Below are 18,431 nucleotides of genomic sequence, written 5' to 3'. Positions count from 1 at the left end.
TTGATACTTTCTCTCCACCACAACCTTTCACCACAATGGAGTACTTCAATGCCCCCTCTTTACTTTGGCAATGCTGGTTACAGCTCTGATTGGATATTGCCCTTGCGTTGCCCATGGAGTTTATACTGCCCCCTCTGTTCATGGGCAAGGGTACTCACAGCCTCTCTCAAATATTGTTCTTCTTTTATTTGGGTAATGATAGCTAAACACTACATCCTTTCGTTTCCTTTTCACATAATCTTTAGGCTAAAACACTTCTTTTCATTAGTTCAGTATTCAGAAGAATGGCAAGCAGTTAGCGGTTTACAATAGAGCGCCCTCGGGGTCACCGGTCAGAGAATAACTCACCAGGTTTTCCCTGTGCGTCCATGTCTCTCACTTCCGCTGCCGCTTCTGCTCTGCTCTTTGGTTTAGGAACTTCTGAGAGCTCCAGTTGCGGTCCCAAGACTTGTGCCTTCCCGAACAGCAGTCCCCATTACTCCTCTCGTATCCCGGTGTTCGCCAGCCACCGGAGGCAGACACAAAGTATGGAGAGCGACTCAAATTACTTTTTCTGCTGCTACTACTACTGCTACTCCTTCTCATCAGCAGCACCTGAGCGGGATTTAAATAGTCGAAATTCCCGCTCAGGTGTGGCTTGTTCAGAACATTAGACTGCATATTGCAGTTCTGTGCCTATGAGCACCTCTTCCCAGTACCTATGGCATTATGGGACTTGAAGTCCCTAACATTTTGATTCTTCTCTTTATCGTATATTTTGGTTCTGCAATAGGCCATTAGGACCGTAGGGTCACTAGGGAGGTTATTTAGAGGATTCTCCCAATTCTCGTGACCTGAATCCCCTCCGATGTGATCCTCGCACAGAACACCACACCCAGGTTCAGGATCAGGAAGCGTCTGCCTTTCCCTGGCCACATGAGAAGGGTCTCAGGTGAGGAATGGTGGGATGATCACCTGTGATTCATCACATAGAGATTCAGAAGTAGCCAGAAGGGCCATTTCCATGGAATGATGAACCCGGAAACCAGACTGACATGAAGGGACTGCAGAGAGACAAAGTTAGAGACCTGAAAATAGACAACTAGCTCAAGTAATTTCGAGAGAAAAGGAAGAAGTGAAATTGCGTGAAAATGAGAAGGTAGAGAAGGGTCAAGATTGGGAACTTTGGAAGAATAGCAGCTTGCTTAAAAAGAGAAGCAGTAGAAGACCTGAGTGAAGAATTAACCAAGGTAGCAAGATACAGGAGAAGTGAGGAGTAGACTACTGGGATAAGAGATGAAGGAAGCAGGACGCTCGAGAGCCGCGCCACAGATGACTGCTCTAATGTGAGCTCCCAGACCACCCTCCAGAAATCCTGTTAAAATCCTGTGCTTTCGTTGCCATTGCACCCCAAACAGCTTCCCGATTGATTCCGGTGAGGTTGGTGTGTTGAATCTCCGAGTCTCTGATACTCTGTGGGTGCCAGTGTGTTGTGTGTGAGAAACCTAGGGGTATACTCCTATGTAGACCACGAGAATCCTCTATTCAGGTGGCCTAGGGAGGGCCAACGCTCTTGGATCACAAACCTGGGGTGGACAGGCGACGAAGGATGACCTGGGTAGGAGATCCCATGGTTGTTATTGTGGGAGTACCCCAGGTGAGACGCGGATCCCAACGGGACAATAAGGGAGGAAGTAGTAGTCCCGGACGCCTTCATGGCGTACATTGATTCCCACCACCCTAATCCAAGTCTCATTTACCCTAATTCCAATCCCGTCATCAATGACCCAAGGGGCAGGAAGGAAAGAGTCAATCGCCCAAGGCGGGGAAGGAAGAAAACCCAACCAAAACAAAGACAGAAGTCTGATGTTAATATCCATTCATCCTCTAGCAATTTAAATCACAGTATATACCATCAGAACTCCTGTGTATATAGTCATCCATCAAGAATATGGAAGGGAGAAACCATCCCCTTGAGGGGAAAACCAGGCTACAAGATTTCCCTATGTCCATTGTCGATTCCCCGATACAGTAGTGGGAAATAGATCTATCCTCCAAAACCCTTCCACCCCCTCCCCATTTCCAACTAATACTGGGAAGAGGAAGAGGCAACTGGGTGCCATGAATATTACCCATCAAGACATGGGGAAAGTAAGAGAAAACTACTATAGCAAGAACTCAAGTTGTCCCACTAATAGAGTCAAGCAGGGTCAGGCATTTAATAATGACCATTCACACCTGACTCCATTTGACTGTTTTTTCCAACTATAAAAAGGTGTGGTTTTTTCACAAGAAGGATAGCGAGCTAGGGGTGCTCTGATGACCCAAGAAGACAATTAGCAGAGAGCAGCAGGAGTTAGTGGCTGGAGAAGAATGGCGTGCCGAGACGCTGGCCCAGTGTTTGTGAGGGGCTGCAGCATGGCTAGGGAGCCGTGCCTCCAAGGAGCCGGAGTAAGCATGTATCCTGCTGTTGGCGTTAGAAAATGCTCGTTCCCTTGGGACGTGCGCCAGTCACAGTGGTGTTTGAGGGGCAGGTGGCAAAACCCTCACCTCAACCCCATGCATCCAGAGGAACCACTGGACAACACAATGCTACGGGGTAAGAGAGACACGGAAGCGTGCGTTTGACTGAAGCGGGATAGAAAGACACAGTTTTAAAGCAGCACGTAGCAGAAAGGTTTGAAAGTGTGCGAAGGACAGAAAGTATAAGAAATAACCAGACAGAGAGAAATAGACAGAAAAAGAGGGGTGCTAGCGGCGCAGAAAAAAAAAGTAAAAGCGAAAGAAAGGCATGTGAACTTTTAAAGAGTGCAAATCATGTACGATGAAGAGAAATGCAAAGCGTGCACGGTAGAGAGGACAGTGTTTTAAGCGTGCAGGAAGCACAAGAAAGAAACAGACAAGTGCAAGAGTGCACAGTGAATCAAAAGGATGTGAGGTGCGCAAGAGGCACAATAAGTAAAGGAAAGTGCAAGTGTGCACAAGCAAGAAGCCAAAGAAAACGAGAAGGGTTGCAGGAAGCACTTGAATGTGAAAGGTTTAAAAAGAAGAGCAAGGAATAAAGAGGGGTTACAGATCAGAGTGGTCATGCTTAGGAGGAGCAAAGAACCAGGCAGTTTCGAAAGTCTCTGATTGTGCCCCACAAGTGAAGTGTGTATGAAAGATCTGTGTTTAAAGGGAAAGGTACATCCTGACAAGATGACCTTGTATATAAAACCAAAAAGGGGCCTAAGCTTGGGGGAGGGAACCATGAAGAAAGCTAAGTGCATCCTGACAAAAGTGAATGTGTGTTGGAAACTGAAAGAGGCCTGAGCTTGGGGAAGGGAACCCGGAGAGGCCTAACCAAGTTGGAGACTTATTGTTTTGTAGTGTTGAAAGGATTGATTGATGCTTGGGGAACGGAACCTTGAGGAGCTTCAAAAGGAAGGATGTATCATTTGTTTTGTGGTGTTTGGAACTTGAATGAGTTGAAACTTGGGGAAGGGAGCCCCAAGCAATCCAAAGGCACGGAAGGTATTTCAGAATATTGCAGGGGTGCTATTACACTCACCTAGTTTCTGCGGAGGCGTTGTGGCACGATTGCAGCGCTCCCTGAACTTGAATCACCCCCTTCAGGCCTATCCCTCAGTAGAAAAGCTGTGAGCGGTGGTACGTGGTGATACTGCTCCTGCGTGGAGATAATAGAGCGCCAATCTGTGATTGTTGTACCTCTCAAGCCCTTCACCCCAAAGTACGGTTTCTGTGAACATACACGGCCCATAAAGCTCACCTGTGAATTATGGAAGATAAACTCTCCATCCTGCTACTTCTGGCAGGGGCGCGTCAAATGGGATCTAGTTCCTTCACTGATCCCTGATAAGGATTAGTCCGTCCAGTCCAGCTGCGACTTTGCTTCTCCTTATGATTGGTAAGTCTTTCCTGAGCTCTTGTGATGCTGTTCATTCTGTTTAATGTCTTTATATGTTGCTCCTATTTATGCCCGCAATAATGTCTCTCTTCTGTTTTCTTGCCTTAGATAGAAATGCGGCCTCAATGCAGCTGTGAGGCAAGAGGCGCGGCCGGATGGAAGATGGATGCTACCGCAACGCTCGACAGCAGGTAAGTGATGTTTAAGGAAAAGCGCAAAGTATGGCGAAGTGCAACCTTAAACTGACAGTTTTTTCGATTTCTAACCTTGTCTTCTGTTTTTCCTTGAAGGTGCTGCTGTCGACGATGGAACATGTCGTGCTGCAGTGCAAAGATGAAGATTTCGGCGTTCCATATCACTTTCTGAAAATTGCGAACAATGCGTTAAATACGCTAAAAGAACAACCAATAACACTCAAAATGCGTATTTTTCAACATGTGGATTGCACATTACAGTATGTGGACGCATCAGCATTACCCGGCCTTTAATTGCTATCACAAAGAATATGACAGCACTGGATGCAGTCAGTACGCAGACTCTCCAAGATGGAGGCTCTATTTGCTGGATCAACTCACATCATTCCCACGCATGCGCGCGAAGTACCATATCCCGGAAGGGTTATCATTACCAATGGTCACAGCGCACCGCAGAATACTCTACTCTGCGCTTGACAAGACGAAATCAAGGTAAGAAAACACGCGTTCGGCAGAACGTATAGGCAACACTCATTCCGCTACAGTCCCTGCAGAAACCACAATCCTTACATTTAAACTGTACTTTTGCACGCTAAACAATGTCAAGTTACAAATAATGCCCCCTACGCCATTGAGCCTAATTGCAATATTGCTCTGTATTTAGGCACTCTGGACTACTTAACAGTCCTGTCCCGAAGATGCAATAATGCTGCAAGGGAGAGCTGAGGCATCTTTTGGCACTGCACTCAGGGGTAAGGTAGCATCTGATATGCTTGAGCATACTACATATGAATGCTTTTGAAGGGAAAGTAACATTCATAGTGTCATTTCTCTACTACCCCGTTTCCTTCTATCATAGGTGCAGTTGCCACCCCTAACTCAGTCTTTTTTGGCGGTGCCCAGTGTGGGACCGTGGCCCTGTAGAAAGTGGTCACATCCATATACACCACTGGAAACCGGTCGGGCCAGTTAGTGGTTCCTGTGGCCCCCTCAGCACGAAGGAGACCACACTATAGGAACCTCAGTGTACAGCACATGGTGTACACAGCTCTCTAATTACAGAGCCATGTTTTTAGTAATATTTTAAATCAATTTGAGCTCGCAAAACAGAATAATTAAAAACAATTATTCCAATCCTGTATGACTTCTAACAGCTTTGGGGCATGGTGCATAGCGCTTTCAAGGGGTTTTTAATTCTGCCATTCATCAGTTGTTTTCATTGCTCAAAATAGTTAGGGCAAGCCTCTTTCTCCGTCTCCTAACCCCAGATAAGCGGCACACCACCGCAGCCTAGGGCCCAGCCACCACAGGAGGGCATAGTGAGTAAGGTTGGAGGGCAACGTAGGTTGTACTCACTGACAATACTGAATCCTATTAATCAAATTGCAGACCTGTTTTCTGTGAACATGTTGGGGTATAGTTACAGGCTAGTTATTCACCCCCAGTCACCAAGTGTGTGTTTTTCTTATTTATTTGTCTGTTTTTCTTATTTTTTTGTCTGTTTGCTTTTTTAGCCTGTGAGAATCGCCCGAGAGGCTTGGAAGAGGAAGCAGAGTTCCTTACGGACGAAGGGCAGAGGCCGGGGAGATTGTTTGCACGCACAATAAGATCGGAGACTGCAAGGTCTCATATCACAGCTATAATGTCACCAGAAGGGGATCTTTTGCACACAGATGAAGAGGTTGCAGGAGCATTACTAAAATCTTACAGCGCACTATACTCGCCCAATCGTCATTGTATGAGCCAGGCAATTCAGGACAACTATTTAGACCAGGTAGGTCTGTATTGGTTGCCCAGCATATCTCTCTCCTTCTGAGCCAGACAGCTGACGGAGAAAGAGATACATTCAGCCTTTAAATCACTTCCCGCTGGGAAAGCCTCCGGCCCAGACGGGCCTATCGGCTGATTTTTATAAAACATATGCAACAATCCTTGTTCCTCACATGCTAAACAAGTATCAACAAGCATTGCACAAGGGCGCCCTCCCGGTCTCGATGAGGGAGGCTGTGGTCACCTTGTAATTAAAGCCCGGGAAGTGTGCTGAAAACGGTCCATCCTATCGGCCGATTTGCTGATAAACCTCGATAACAAGATACTGGCTATGGCATTGGCAAACAGGCTTGCCTCGTAATGCCCAGATGTGTCCTAGCGGACCAGGCAGGTTTTAATCCTGGTAGGTCCACATCGTATACTTTGCACAGGGTATTCAGCCTTCTTTCGGTATTAGAGCAACAAAAAAAAAAAAAACAAAAAAAAAAACATAGTGGGGGGCTCTTCTCGATGTCGAGAAGGCGTTTGATTCAATTGAGTGGCCTTTTCTGTTTTCAGTTCTTCTGCGTATGGGCATGGGGGCCAGCTTTAATGCATTGGTTTCCCTGCTGTATAGGCACCTGGCGGTGAGGCTGCAGGTGAATGGCAGGGTTTCTGATCCCATCAAGATGGGAAGAGGAACCAGACAATGGTGCCCGTTGTCCCCCCTTCTGTTCGCCCTTGCTGTGTAACTCCTGGTGGAGCTGGTCAGATCTAGGTACATCCTGAGGGGAATACGTTTGTTCACTCGAGATTGACGATTTCTCTATCCGCCGACAACCTAATATTGTTCATTAACGACCCCAGAATAAACTTAGCGCTTGTGAAAGGCTGATATTATGGAATTTGGGCGTTATTCAGGGCTTATTATTAACCCTGCTAAGTCGGTGTTGTTCCCATTGACCGACGGAACTGAACGGTTCCGGGACGGGTGGAACTTCCAGTGGGAAACTGAATGCACCCACTATCTCGGGAGTGATGCTGGCCTGAGACCCAGAGATGTTATACTGGGAAAATATGGAACAAAATTAGCCCAGACCGAGGAGACCCTTGGGAGATGGAGGAACTTGCCCCTGTCCCTGGCAAACACCATCCAATCCCAATTGGACAAAATGAAGGAAGATCTAACAGGGGCTCTAAAGGAAGAGCAGGGACACCTACTGTCATGAATGGGAGCTTGACAGGCAAAAGAAACTTAATCAATGGCAAATTCAACTAACCTGGGTCTGGCGGCAGCAACTGAGGAGTGGACAATCCCCCTGGAGACTCTGCTTTCCTCTGCATGCTAGGCAAGGATCAGAGAGGCACAGGGACGCAGGTAAACCCTCTGGGGTAAAAAACCCTGATGTGAGGAGCCAGGAGCTTAGCGGCTGTGGGTGTTCTTCTAGACGTTGAGGACGCTGACTGCAGAACCCTAAGGGGCGGAATGCATCACCGCATCTGATAAATGAGAAGGAAAAGGTAAGTGGTCTTATAGAACCAGTAGTGAGAGCCAGAAGGAATGGTGTGTACCTTGCAGTGAAGCGAGTGAAGAGATACTCTGTGGCGTTCCGGGAGGAATGCGTGTTTCCTGCTGCAAGGAAGGAGATTATTTAAGAATCGAACTTGAGGTCGGAGAGAGGATAGTTAGGGATTGGTTACAGATTGCCCACCTGCTTGAACCGCATGTGCAGCATAGATTGTGAGATCGAAAGTCGTTGTACACTAGCACGGAAGATGGCCACGGACGAGATACAGTTCTGTTTAAGAAATATGTCCGGCTGGAAGATAGAGAGTTTAGGGCGGCTAATCGCGGAAGACTGTGAACGCTGAATTGTAGAGCGAGGGAATCCTACGTCACTCCGGCAAGGGATGAGACGGAGTCAAGTATTGTGTCTGGCGAGTCACCCGCAAGAAAGGAGGCAGAGTGACATCTTGGTGTGTCGGAGATAGAGGGGAGGAGAGGGGAGGAGAGGGAACTTTGAAGGAGAGTTGCTATGTTTGTGCTCTCATACCTTATGCTATGGGAACCTCAAAGATATATAGCTACAGAAGTACCAGTGTAACAAGCTCACTGCCTGACAAGATGACAGTTCCAGGGTCGAACAGCATCCTTAGTATGGGTGACTAAAGAGACATCTTAAAGAGAAGATAATTATGTGCAAGATTTGAAGACAAAAGAGAAGCCAGAAACAAGGAATCTAGTATTAAGATATCAACAGCCTGCAATGGACGGAGCAGGAATCAGAAGGGAAGAAAACAAGATGCTAAAATGTCAAGGCAAGGATAAAGAAGAGATATGGAGATGTTGGGAAAGAGGCCAACTGCAAATTGAAGTAACAATGATGACCGCAGAATGATGGGCTGAAGCCCTGATTGTGTGCAAAGCACCAGCACGAACAGGACGACCTGCAACAATTGTGAGACATGCAGAAGCACAATGAATAAAATCATTGGCCGAAGATTGTAAAGTTGTTGACATGGGTTGACGATAAAGGAGGACCGTTGCATATAATACCTCTAGCGAATGTATCCTTGTGTTTCAGAAACAATGGCACGAGGAAATCATCAGTGTGGCCGAATTTTAGATGTACCAGGCATGAAGGATAGAACAGTAGTTCTGATGGAGCACTATTGGGTCTGTGGGTCCAGAGCCTACATGAAGCTGCCCAAGCACTGGGGAGGGATGTGTTCTATAGTGCTTATTCATGTTCCGGCATTAGTGATTGTAAAGAGTGAACTGAACATTGGAGAATTTCCAAAAGCAGATGCCCATTTGAGGAGGAGAAGATCATTTGAAATTCTCAACCGAACAAAGAGGCGATATTTTTGCAGGGATATTAACACATGGAACCCAAAAAAGGCAAAAGGAATGAAGATCATGATCTATGTCCAATCAAGGTTTGGGCCCAAGGAGCTGACGGATGAAGAAATCAGAAAATATGTAGAGGGCAGCATCTTAGCACCTGAGGGAACAAAGTTCCTGCATCCAAGAAATCGAGGAGAGGCCAGAAATAGCGGTCAGGCTTGGTGTCAAAGGATGGAATAGATAAGAACCGGTCATGCATCCAAGAAATCACAGGAAGTATGTGGGACGATGGATTTACTGTAATCCGAAGGGACAGTGCAGCCACGTGACCCGGAGAATTGGCGAGCATGTAAAATCAGCATGCTCCCTGAAGGGAGTAGTGAAGATATGGACTCCAAAGAAGCACTTCAAGAGAAGGTTTCAAGATGTGGAGACTGATGGAGGAGTTGTTGATGAATCAACCAGGGGGGTTGGGGGGTGGGGGGAGTGTAGAGGAGCAGCTCAATGCCTCTGCAGGATGTCCCGCCCCCATTTTGCCTATAAGTTGGAAGCCGGAAATTGCGAGATGCGCAGCGCCAGTGATGGTGCCTATTCCACAAAGAGCCTTTGAGACAAGGTATCCGTTGAGAAAACCCTATATGATGTATCCCCATAGAGATGACAGTCTCTTTGAGAAAATCCCAGAAGGAATATGAAGATGAGAGAATGAGAGGCTGGTGACGTCACAAGAAGCAATCGTGACACACTGAGATGAGTGGCTCAAGAAGAGAATGCATAGACCTTATAGAATCTAATGACGAAGTAAAGAATTGAGAAGACTTTCATATGCGGAATGGAGATTGCACGTGTGAAAAGCACTACAGAAAATGCAAGCCGTTTTATAACTGTACAGATGCAGCAACGCAAGTAGACCAAGTAATCGTAAAGGCTAGCTATATGTCGCGAACAAACTGCAGGCGGTGCAGCCATCATATAGATGCCATTATATAGAATTTTGGACATTGGTGTCAAAGAAAACAACTGAAATTCGAGGAGGCGCCAAAATAGCTGTCTGGCTTGGCGTCAAAGGATGGAGTAGCCAAGAACCAATTATCTATCCTTGAAGAACAGTGGATGTGAGAAGATGATTCAGCCCTTGTTAAGGTGCTAGGAAAGAATGCCATGAGTGCCAAGTTTATCAATTCAAGACAATTAAATGCTGTAAAACAGGCCAAAATACGGTCTCCAGTCACGTGAGCCGAGGATGAAAATAGGAGTGGATCTGCAGATCTGAGCTACGATGTGTCTAGACTCCCTTTTATTCTCAGGAGCAATGATACTTTGCAAGGCCAAGTTCAAAGACAATCTGAATGGCAGACAGCATGAGTGATGAGAGATGATGGGCTAATTGGGTGGGGAGACACAGTAAAGTCCAACCACCAGCACCTGGGGTGCAATCTTACGTGCTGCTAGTGAGCCGAATGTTTCAGAAAGGCACGAGCGTGCCAACCAATTGTAGAAGGCCATATAACGAAGGGCCTTATAGTTAGAGAGCCAATAATGTACTGTATACTTAATAACTGTGGAAGATGACTTGCACTAGGGGTGGGCATAAGTTGTCCACCTGACTGTAGAGACCCAATCACAACCCAACCCCTTATAGAAAGTATACTTCGATATTCCCCTTAAGCCAACCACAATCTCCCGTAGATTTTTTTAGTATGCCACGTAGTATGACATCACATATGATGAGTTTTTGTTATGAAAGAATTGTTTTTTTAATGAAATGCGAAGGAGAGTATGCTGTGTGACGTCCATTGATGTCCGTTGTAACTCCCTCTTTTAAACAATTGAAAATAAAACAGTTGAGAGAGACATTTTGCCAACTTCCTGAGTCGATCTTATTATTTGGTGTCAGAGCTATTCTGCATTCCCATCCTTGCATGGCGTGTTACTGATTTAAAAGGGCCCCTTGTGGGTTCAAACATAAGAACCGATTTCCTAAACATTGCGTGGAAATGCCTGCAGATCTTATACTTCTGGGAGAGGATCTGTGAGGTACTCAGTGCAATAACAGGGGAAAGACTAGATCCGGACCCGATAACAGCGCTACTGGGTCACACCAAATCCATTCCAAGGGGTAGGAGGAAGTTAATGGGGTTGCTCCTGCTCTTGGCCAAAAGGAGGGTGGCAATGGCGTGGGGATGAACCCAATTTCCAAAATTAGACCAATGGCACACTGACGTCCTGTATTGTAATGATATGGAGACAAGGGGCCTCATTACAACCCTGGCGTTAAGGGGTTAACGGCGCCGTAAAAGGCTGCAGCGCCGTTAAACCCTTAACGCCAGATTCACACTTTAACGCCTGCTTTTTGCAGGCGTTAAAGTGCAACCGGCTAAGGGAACTTGGTGCTAATTACGGCACCGTAATTTACGGTGCCGTAATTAGCGCCTTCCCCATTCCCATTGAGCCCTATGGGCCAAAAATGGGAATGGGGAAGGGGCCATAGTGAATGGGGATTTACCGCCCCGCCAACCTTGGAATGGGGCGGTAAATCCGCCATCCACCATGGCGGAATCCGGCATGGACCATGGTGCTAATAGCACCATGGTCCAATGCCAGGGTTGTAATGAGGCCCAAGATATGGCAGACTACTGTATCACCGGACCAACCTTCTGGGGACATTTGGGCCCATATATTCACTACCTGATCACTCAATCCCATAACATGACGGGGACCCCCTAAACAGCTCCAGAGTAATACCAATACTGATAATATCATGCAGACTATTGACTCCCAGGATGTATGTGACGATTTAATGCTGTAAAGACATCTGTGAGACTCATGCATTCTACCAACGGTGACTCAGCACATGGGAATAAGAACGAAGACTGGAAGCTCCAACAAACTGCATAAAGGAACAATGCTTACTGTGTTGTCTTGGTTTAGTTACTGTTTTTTAATTTTCTGTAATGTGGGCACTTTTATGCTGGTTATGTTGAAAAACTATCAATAAAAAATGTTTTAAAAAAGAGGAGTGCTTTTCTTGCCTGGTTGTCTGGATGTCTTGCCTTACAACTATATGGTCAACAGGGTCCTTTAGGGTCTACCAGGATCTTAAGGGTAACTGGCGCTAGGGCCATCCCTCTCTCACCGGTTCCCTCAGTTTATCCCTCCCCCATCACCCAGGTGTCCTTCCAGGTGTCATGTTAGTATTCTCGCCAACAGTGAAACCCGTTTATTGTTCCGACTAAAAAACTGTTGGCGTTTTCTGCTAACTATATCCCTCAAGACTTTCTAACTGTCCCTGACCTATCCCACTTAGTAGCCTAGGAATTAGGGATGGTGCCTTTTTTCACCCGGTGCCACTATCGCTTCTCTCACACCCCGTCTTACCTGCCCCTTCACTATAATGGTGTGGAGATGGGCCTTTAATCACCTTAACCAAAAACAGGCCCACTATTTAGGAAGCAAGTACGCGGTTGTACATAAAGCACGTTTAAAGCGGTTACATGGTGCTGCAGGACCAAACAAGCCCAAGTCTCAACAATACAACATCAGTTGGCAGTTTATATACCTTTTCCAACAATTCAAAACACTCCCAGATACGTTTATCACAATGCACTCCTTAGTATGATTGGACAAAACCTATATAAAGAAATCCCATCTTTTCCCAATTCTTCAATTTTTACTGGCCAGGCTTATCTTCATTATTATCTTCATTATTATCCCCTACATTTACTATGTTGGTTTCTCCTGCTCAGTGTAGCACAATGCTCCCTGATGTCTCTGATGCTATTGTGGTTAATTCCCCTACATTTACTATGTTGGTTACTCCTGCCCAGTGTAATGCAATGCTCCCTAATGTCTCTGATGCTACAGTGGTTAACACTCAGTGTAATGTAATGCTCCCTGATATCTCGGAAGCTACTGTGTTTAACTCTCCTCTGGCCACCGACACTGACCATGCCTTATCCTAAAACCATACCTTGGCCTGCACATCCGACAAGACAATTTGCTCACCCTTTAAGACTAGAAAACCTGATGATTCAACCAGGCTTACCTCACCCAGCACTCACCCAAAGGCTGCAGTGGCTGCCCCCACCGCCCTTAGCTTAATGACCAACCTGCATCCTACAGCCACTTCCCCTAGTACGTCTAGTCCCGTCTAACCAAAACAGCAGTGATGTTAGAGATGTGTCCAATGCTCCGGTTATGCCTCGTCGTCCACCTAACCCTAACTTACACACACCAGCCCCCCTCAAAGGAGCACTAATCGATGCAAGATCCGTACTGGCACATGCCTTAGACATGTCTGGCCTTATCACATCTAATCACCTAGACATTCTGGCTTTCACAGAAACGTGGCTACACCCCGCAGTTGGTCCCTCCCTATTCCTAGCCACCCCATACAATTATACCATCTATAGGAAAGACAGACAAATGGCAAAAGGTGGAGGAGTTGCCATCATTGCTAAAATAACACCACCCATAAGAGAAAAAATTAGCCCAGCTATCCTGTCCATCAAGCCGACTCTTTCCCATACAGCCACTCCCAACCTTCACTTCATCTACAGGCCCCCAGGGCCAATATTCTCATTTGAGGAAGACCTGTCACTACTCCTGTCCCAGGAGGCCAAACCCTCGTCTAAAATTGTTACTTTTGGGTAACTTAAATTTAGGCTTGGACATCCATGCCCTCTCATTAGCCAAGTCTATTGAAGCCCTGGGCTTCTCCCATCTCATCTCTGAGCCCACTCATAACAAAGGCTACACTCTAGACAGGCTAGCAGAATGCAACAATAACATCAAAGTACTATCTAATCAGCCATGCCCATGGTCCAACCACCATGTGATCACCTTCTCCATCCCTTCCAGCAATCCCCCCTTACAGGTAGCACCACGACTACCAGCCAATCTCACAAGAAAGGTCCGGAATATCACTCCCATCAATATCCTCCCACTCTTGAAGCCCCTCACAGCCTTCCAACCATCTAATATTGACACTAATGCACTGGTCGAACTATACAACCAGTCACTCCTCCTAGCGATCAACAAAGCCAGCGCAAATCTAACCTTCAGCTCATGCAAATACATGGTTCATGCCGAATCTCAAACCTATTAGTCTACAAAACGAGCAGCTGTGACAATCTGGAAAAGGGACCACTCTAACTCCAATAAAGACCAGTTCACCACCTTATCTAAACCATATAAACCGGCCATACTACAAGCGAAAAATGCCTCCTACAACGAAAGGATTCACAAAGTGCATTCAGGCACCAGACAGCTATTCGCTATACTGTGCGAATTAAAATCACCAATTGCCCCACCTGCCAGCTGCCTCAAAGACATTGCTTAGTGTACTAACATTCAGAACGCCCTACTAGAAAGTCTCCTCACTCCAAACTATAATTTCACACAAAAAACAAAGCTTATGGCCAGTGGAACATTGCCACCACACACCTAAAAGCCTCTTAACCAACCTGCCTACCTATTCGAATTTTCCAAAGTTTCAAACCTGGAAGTTACTAAACTCATCAAATGCCTAAAACCCTTTATATGTCAAGGTGACATCTGCCAAGCCTCCGTCATCAAAGATTGCGACAGCGAGCTAGCCCCTTTCATTACCTCATTCATGAGCACCTCATTTACCACTGCGACAGTACCTACACCCTAAACTGGGCCCTCCCACTTCTCAAAAAAACGACACTCAACCCTAGTGCCCCCACCAACTATTGCCCCATCACGAATGGAACGTTCCTTCTCAAAATTCCCGACAGAGCTGCTTACCTACAGATCCAAAATTACCTTGAAACTCACAGTCTAAGTTTGCGCTAATCCGGATTCCGAACATGTCATGGAACGGAATCTGCACTCCTAGACCTCAAAATACAAATGGATGAACTTAAAGACCATGGCAAACTAGCCCTCCTCCTATTCCCTGACCTCTCAGCTGCCTTAGACCTGGTGGACCACAATATCTTGTGTCAGCACCTGTTACGCTCACCTGGTCTCTGCGGGGACGTTGGGGCACGGTTGCAGCCCTCCCTGGAAGTGAATTCCCCTCGTCAGGCTTCTTCCCCTGCTCATGTGCTGTGGACTGCGCTGGCTGTGGACACTGCTCCTGCGAGGATTTGAGTGATCGTGAGAATGCTGCTATACGACTGCTGTCTCTCTCAAACCCTTGTTCCCAGAATGTGGTGAGCATGCGCCGACCCCATTTAGTCTCACCTGTTGATTGATTATGGTGAGCTCTCCGTCCTGCATCTCACTGCAGGGGCACTTTTTATGGACCAAGTTCCTTCACTGGCCCATGTGCGTGGCATCCAAGACAGGCTGTGGCTGAACCACTCCTGAAGGTAGATGTCTTTTGGCTTTTAAAATATTGTAATGTTGATTCTTGATTATTGTCTGTGTCCTTTTAATGATGTCTTTCCTCTGCTTTCTCCCAATAGACGATATGCGGCCCAGCTGTAGTTGCGGTGCATGAAGTGAGGCCAAATGGAAAGATAATGGAGTCCACAATGCTCCGACAGCAGGTGAGTGTTGGTTTAAGGTTAAGCGCAATGATTTGTCTAAGCGCGATGTTAAACGTTAAGTCTCAGCGAATTCTAACCTTGTCTTTATCTTTTTTTCTAGCAGGCACAGTTGGTCACGACGTTGGGCTGGAGCGCTGCTTTCCGGAGGTCTGGAGATCGAAGATGAATGCCAGAGTCCACGATGATGCGTGCCGAAGGAAGCAGATTCCTAGGTAAGTGCTGCGGCTGGTAGCTGGAAACAAGGTAAGATGCACTCAGGCTGGTAGCTAGAAACAGGTAAGGTGCGCTCAGGCCGGTAGCTGGAAACAGGTAAGGTGCGCTTAGGCAGCGGTGAGCGTTACGCTGCAATAGCAGAATAACACGAAGCGTGTGCATGAGGGCTGAGCAGGCTTATATAGCCTAGCTCTGGGCACGCCCATTAGTCCTGACTCATCGAACCCACCCTGCCACTCCTACAGGATGCTTACACGTGCAGTCTGTCTCTCCCCAGCAGCCACGCCTGACCAAATGCACGTGGGGGCCCCTGCAGGGGCAACAAAGTACTTGCACCAGCTAGAAATGTGCTAGTGCACATTTATTTATGAGCCTGGCACCAAAGGCGCCAGGACCGAGTCCAGCTGGGCCCTTCAAGATGCATTGTCCCCAAGGGACAATTAAAGGTTGTGTTACCCCTTGCTCTTGTGCCCTGATGGTGCAGGGTCTGGGATTCTGGGCCCATGACCATGACAGCACTCCCCCCACAAGGCCCCTCTCATGGGTGTTTTCTCCTGGTCCTGGCTTGGTGGGATTGTTGTGATGGAATGGTCTGATCAGTCGTGGGGCGTGGACGCATTCACCAGTCGATAAGGTAGTACAATTTAGATCGCACTATTTTGGAATCCAGAATAGATTTGACCTCGCATTCCGGTTCTCCTTCTATGATGTCGGGCTCTGGTGGTCCTTCAATTCAAGTACCTGGTTTTGTTGGTTTCAGGAGTGAAACATGGAATACTGGATGAATTTGCATATTAGATGGCAATTCCATATTCATAGCAGCTGGGTTTATCGCAGCTTTGATGGAATAGGGCCCCAGGTACCTGGGACAGAAGGCTTGTGGTCCTTTCAAGGGAATGTTTTTTGATGCTAACTAAACCTTGTCTCTGACTTGATAATGTGGGGCCTCCCTTCGGTGTCAGTCTGCAAACTTTTTCTGCTTTTCTTTAGCTCTGGTCAGATGTTCATCTGCTTCTTTAAGAATTTGAGTGATGGCCTTATGTAAGGTTGCTACTGCTGGCATTTCCAATTCGTCAAGGGAATCAAAAGTGGATGTTCGAGAATGTCAACTATGCACCATGTAGAATGGGGTCTGTCCAGTGCTAGTGTGGATGGAATTGTTGTAGGTGAATTTGGTCAAGCAAACTATGTCTTTCCAGGATTCCTGAGTTTGTTGCAACATACACCTCAGATATTGCTCCAAGGTCTGGTTGGTCCGTTTGGTTTGGCCATCGGTTTGAGGATGGTGACTAGTGGATAACCGGAGATCAATTTTGGCTATTTTGCAGAACCTCCTCCAGAGTGCTGAGACGAACTGAGTTCCAAGGTCTGATATTAGTACTGATGGGAAACCGTGTAATTTGACAATCTGTTCCAAAAAAACAGTGGCGAGGGTGGAAACAGTGGAGAAGTCCTTTTAATGGGATAAAATGTGCCATTTTGGAGAACCAATCTACAATAACTAAGATGGTGTTGGGAGGAAGATCTGTAATAAAGTCCATTGACAACGTATGCCACGGTGCTGGTGGTACCATCAATGGTTACAGTAACCCAGCTGGAATCAGCTTCTGAGATTTGTGTTATGCGCAGACACCACAGGTTGCAATAAATTGGGCAATGTCTTTTCTCCAAGTTGGCCACCAAGAGCCTTTTTGAATTTTAACCTGAGTCTTGGCAATCCCCAAATGTCCTTCCACTAGTGAATCGTGATAGTTAGCTATTATTTGGTCTTGTAGCTTCTTGTCCTGAATGTACAACCTCCCTTGAAAATACGGCAGGTCATTTTCAATGGTGCATTGGTCCCCTCTGTATAGCCACTCCAGTAGTGTTGCTTGGTTCGTCTGAGATTGGAGATTGGTTTTCAAGTCATCCAAACAGGTGGTTGCGGCAATCTTGTTCTGGATTCGTTCTTCAGGAATGATGGCCACAGGTTCAGACGTGGTAAAAGCTTCTTGGTCCTCACTCAAGCGTGACAGGCGTCTGCTTTCCCATTTGCGTACTCCGGGTCTATAGGTGATGATAAAATCATATTCCGCAAAGAAGAGAGTCCAATGAAGTTGACGAGAGGACTGTTACGCTCACCTGATGTCCCCGGGGGCACCTGGAAGGCTCCGAGACCTGGAACCCTGGATGCGTAGTTGCCCAGTGCTGAATAATGAATCTGTGTTATTTGTACGGTGAGCTATACGTCTTGCGTTTCTTGTGCAGGGGCACTTGACGTTTGTTGGCGAGCTGCCCGAGTTGCTTCACTGGTGCAGTACGCATTCCTTGGGCCCAGGCCTGCTGTGACGCCAAATCTGCTGATAGGCAGGTAGGTTTGTTAATTGTAAGTCTTTGTTCTGTTTATGGTGAGAATTCGTTAATGTCTTTATCTCCTTCCTTTCAGGTACGAAGGTCTTGATGCTGGCGTGCCGGATGGAGAGGCATGTTTTCTAGTTAAGAGAAAGCGCTAAGCGCAGCGCCTTTATTGTCTTTTAAAGCTAACCTGTGTTTTCTTCTTCTTCTCCTCACAAGCCGCTGTGGTGCTGCGAGTGGATGAGAGCGCGATGAAAAACAGGCCCCCGGAATCTGTTAAGGTAAGTACAGCGCTGTGCGGTTGTTTAATATTGAAAGCGAACATGAATATGTCTCTTTTCATTTGCAGATGTTGTTGTGGTGCTCCAGATGGAAGCGTGGCGTAGCGCGATGGAATTTAGGTAAGACTTATGGAATTAGATGTTTTGGAAGCGCGTCTAATATTATTTTTCCCTTTCTCGTTATTGCAGGTCACAATGTTCGAACAGCAGCTGTGGTAGCGGTTTGCCAGAACCAGAAGTCCTTAAGCTAGTACTCACAGGTGAATGATGTTTCTTCTTCTCTTGGTTTCCACAGATTGCAGCACAGTGGAGATGCTGAGTGCTGGATGGTGTTTTCTCAGGTAAGACAGAATAATCTTGTTCTTGCAGGATTACAGGAAGATGCCAAAGACCAGCAGCTGGACA

The 18,431-nt window shown here is 46.7% G+C and overlaps 1 protein-coding gene across 10 annotated transcripts in view; it reads right to left on the bottom strand.

Moving 5' to 3' along the window:
- The window catches only part of SETD9 (SET domain containing 9), a 240,609-nt gene that overhangs the window by 164,794 nt on the left and 57,384 nt on the right, over positions 1 to 18,431 (bottom strand). For 3 of the 10 annotated variants that reach the window (XM_069627307.1, XM_069627308.1, XM_069627306.1), the window contains one exon: positions 4,153 to 4,248. The exons of 5 other annotated variants lie outside the window; for them this stretch is intronic. In XM_069627307.1, the coding sequence (XP_069483408.1) occupies positions 4,153 to 4,248 (96 nt within the window). 2 more of the 10 variants (XM_069627305.1, XM_069627303.1) reach the window with 2 other exon arrangements.

The sequence above is a fragment of the Ambystoma mexicanum genome, chromosome 6p, assembly GCF_040938575.1.
Source record: "Ambystoma mexicanum isolate Mex_15411 chromosome 6p, UKY_AmexF1_1, whole genome shotgun sequence".
In the NCBI taxonomy this organism is placed as follows: Eukaryota; Metazoa; Chordata; class Amphibia; order Caudata; family Ambystomatidae; genus Ambystoma; species Ambystoma mexicanum.
Note: the sequence above shows the minus strand (reverse complement) of the source record. Positions and strands in the feature narration are given on the sequence as shown.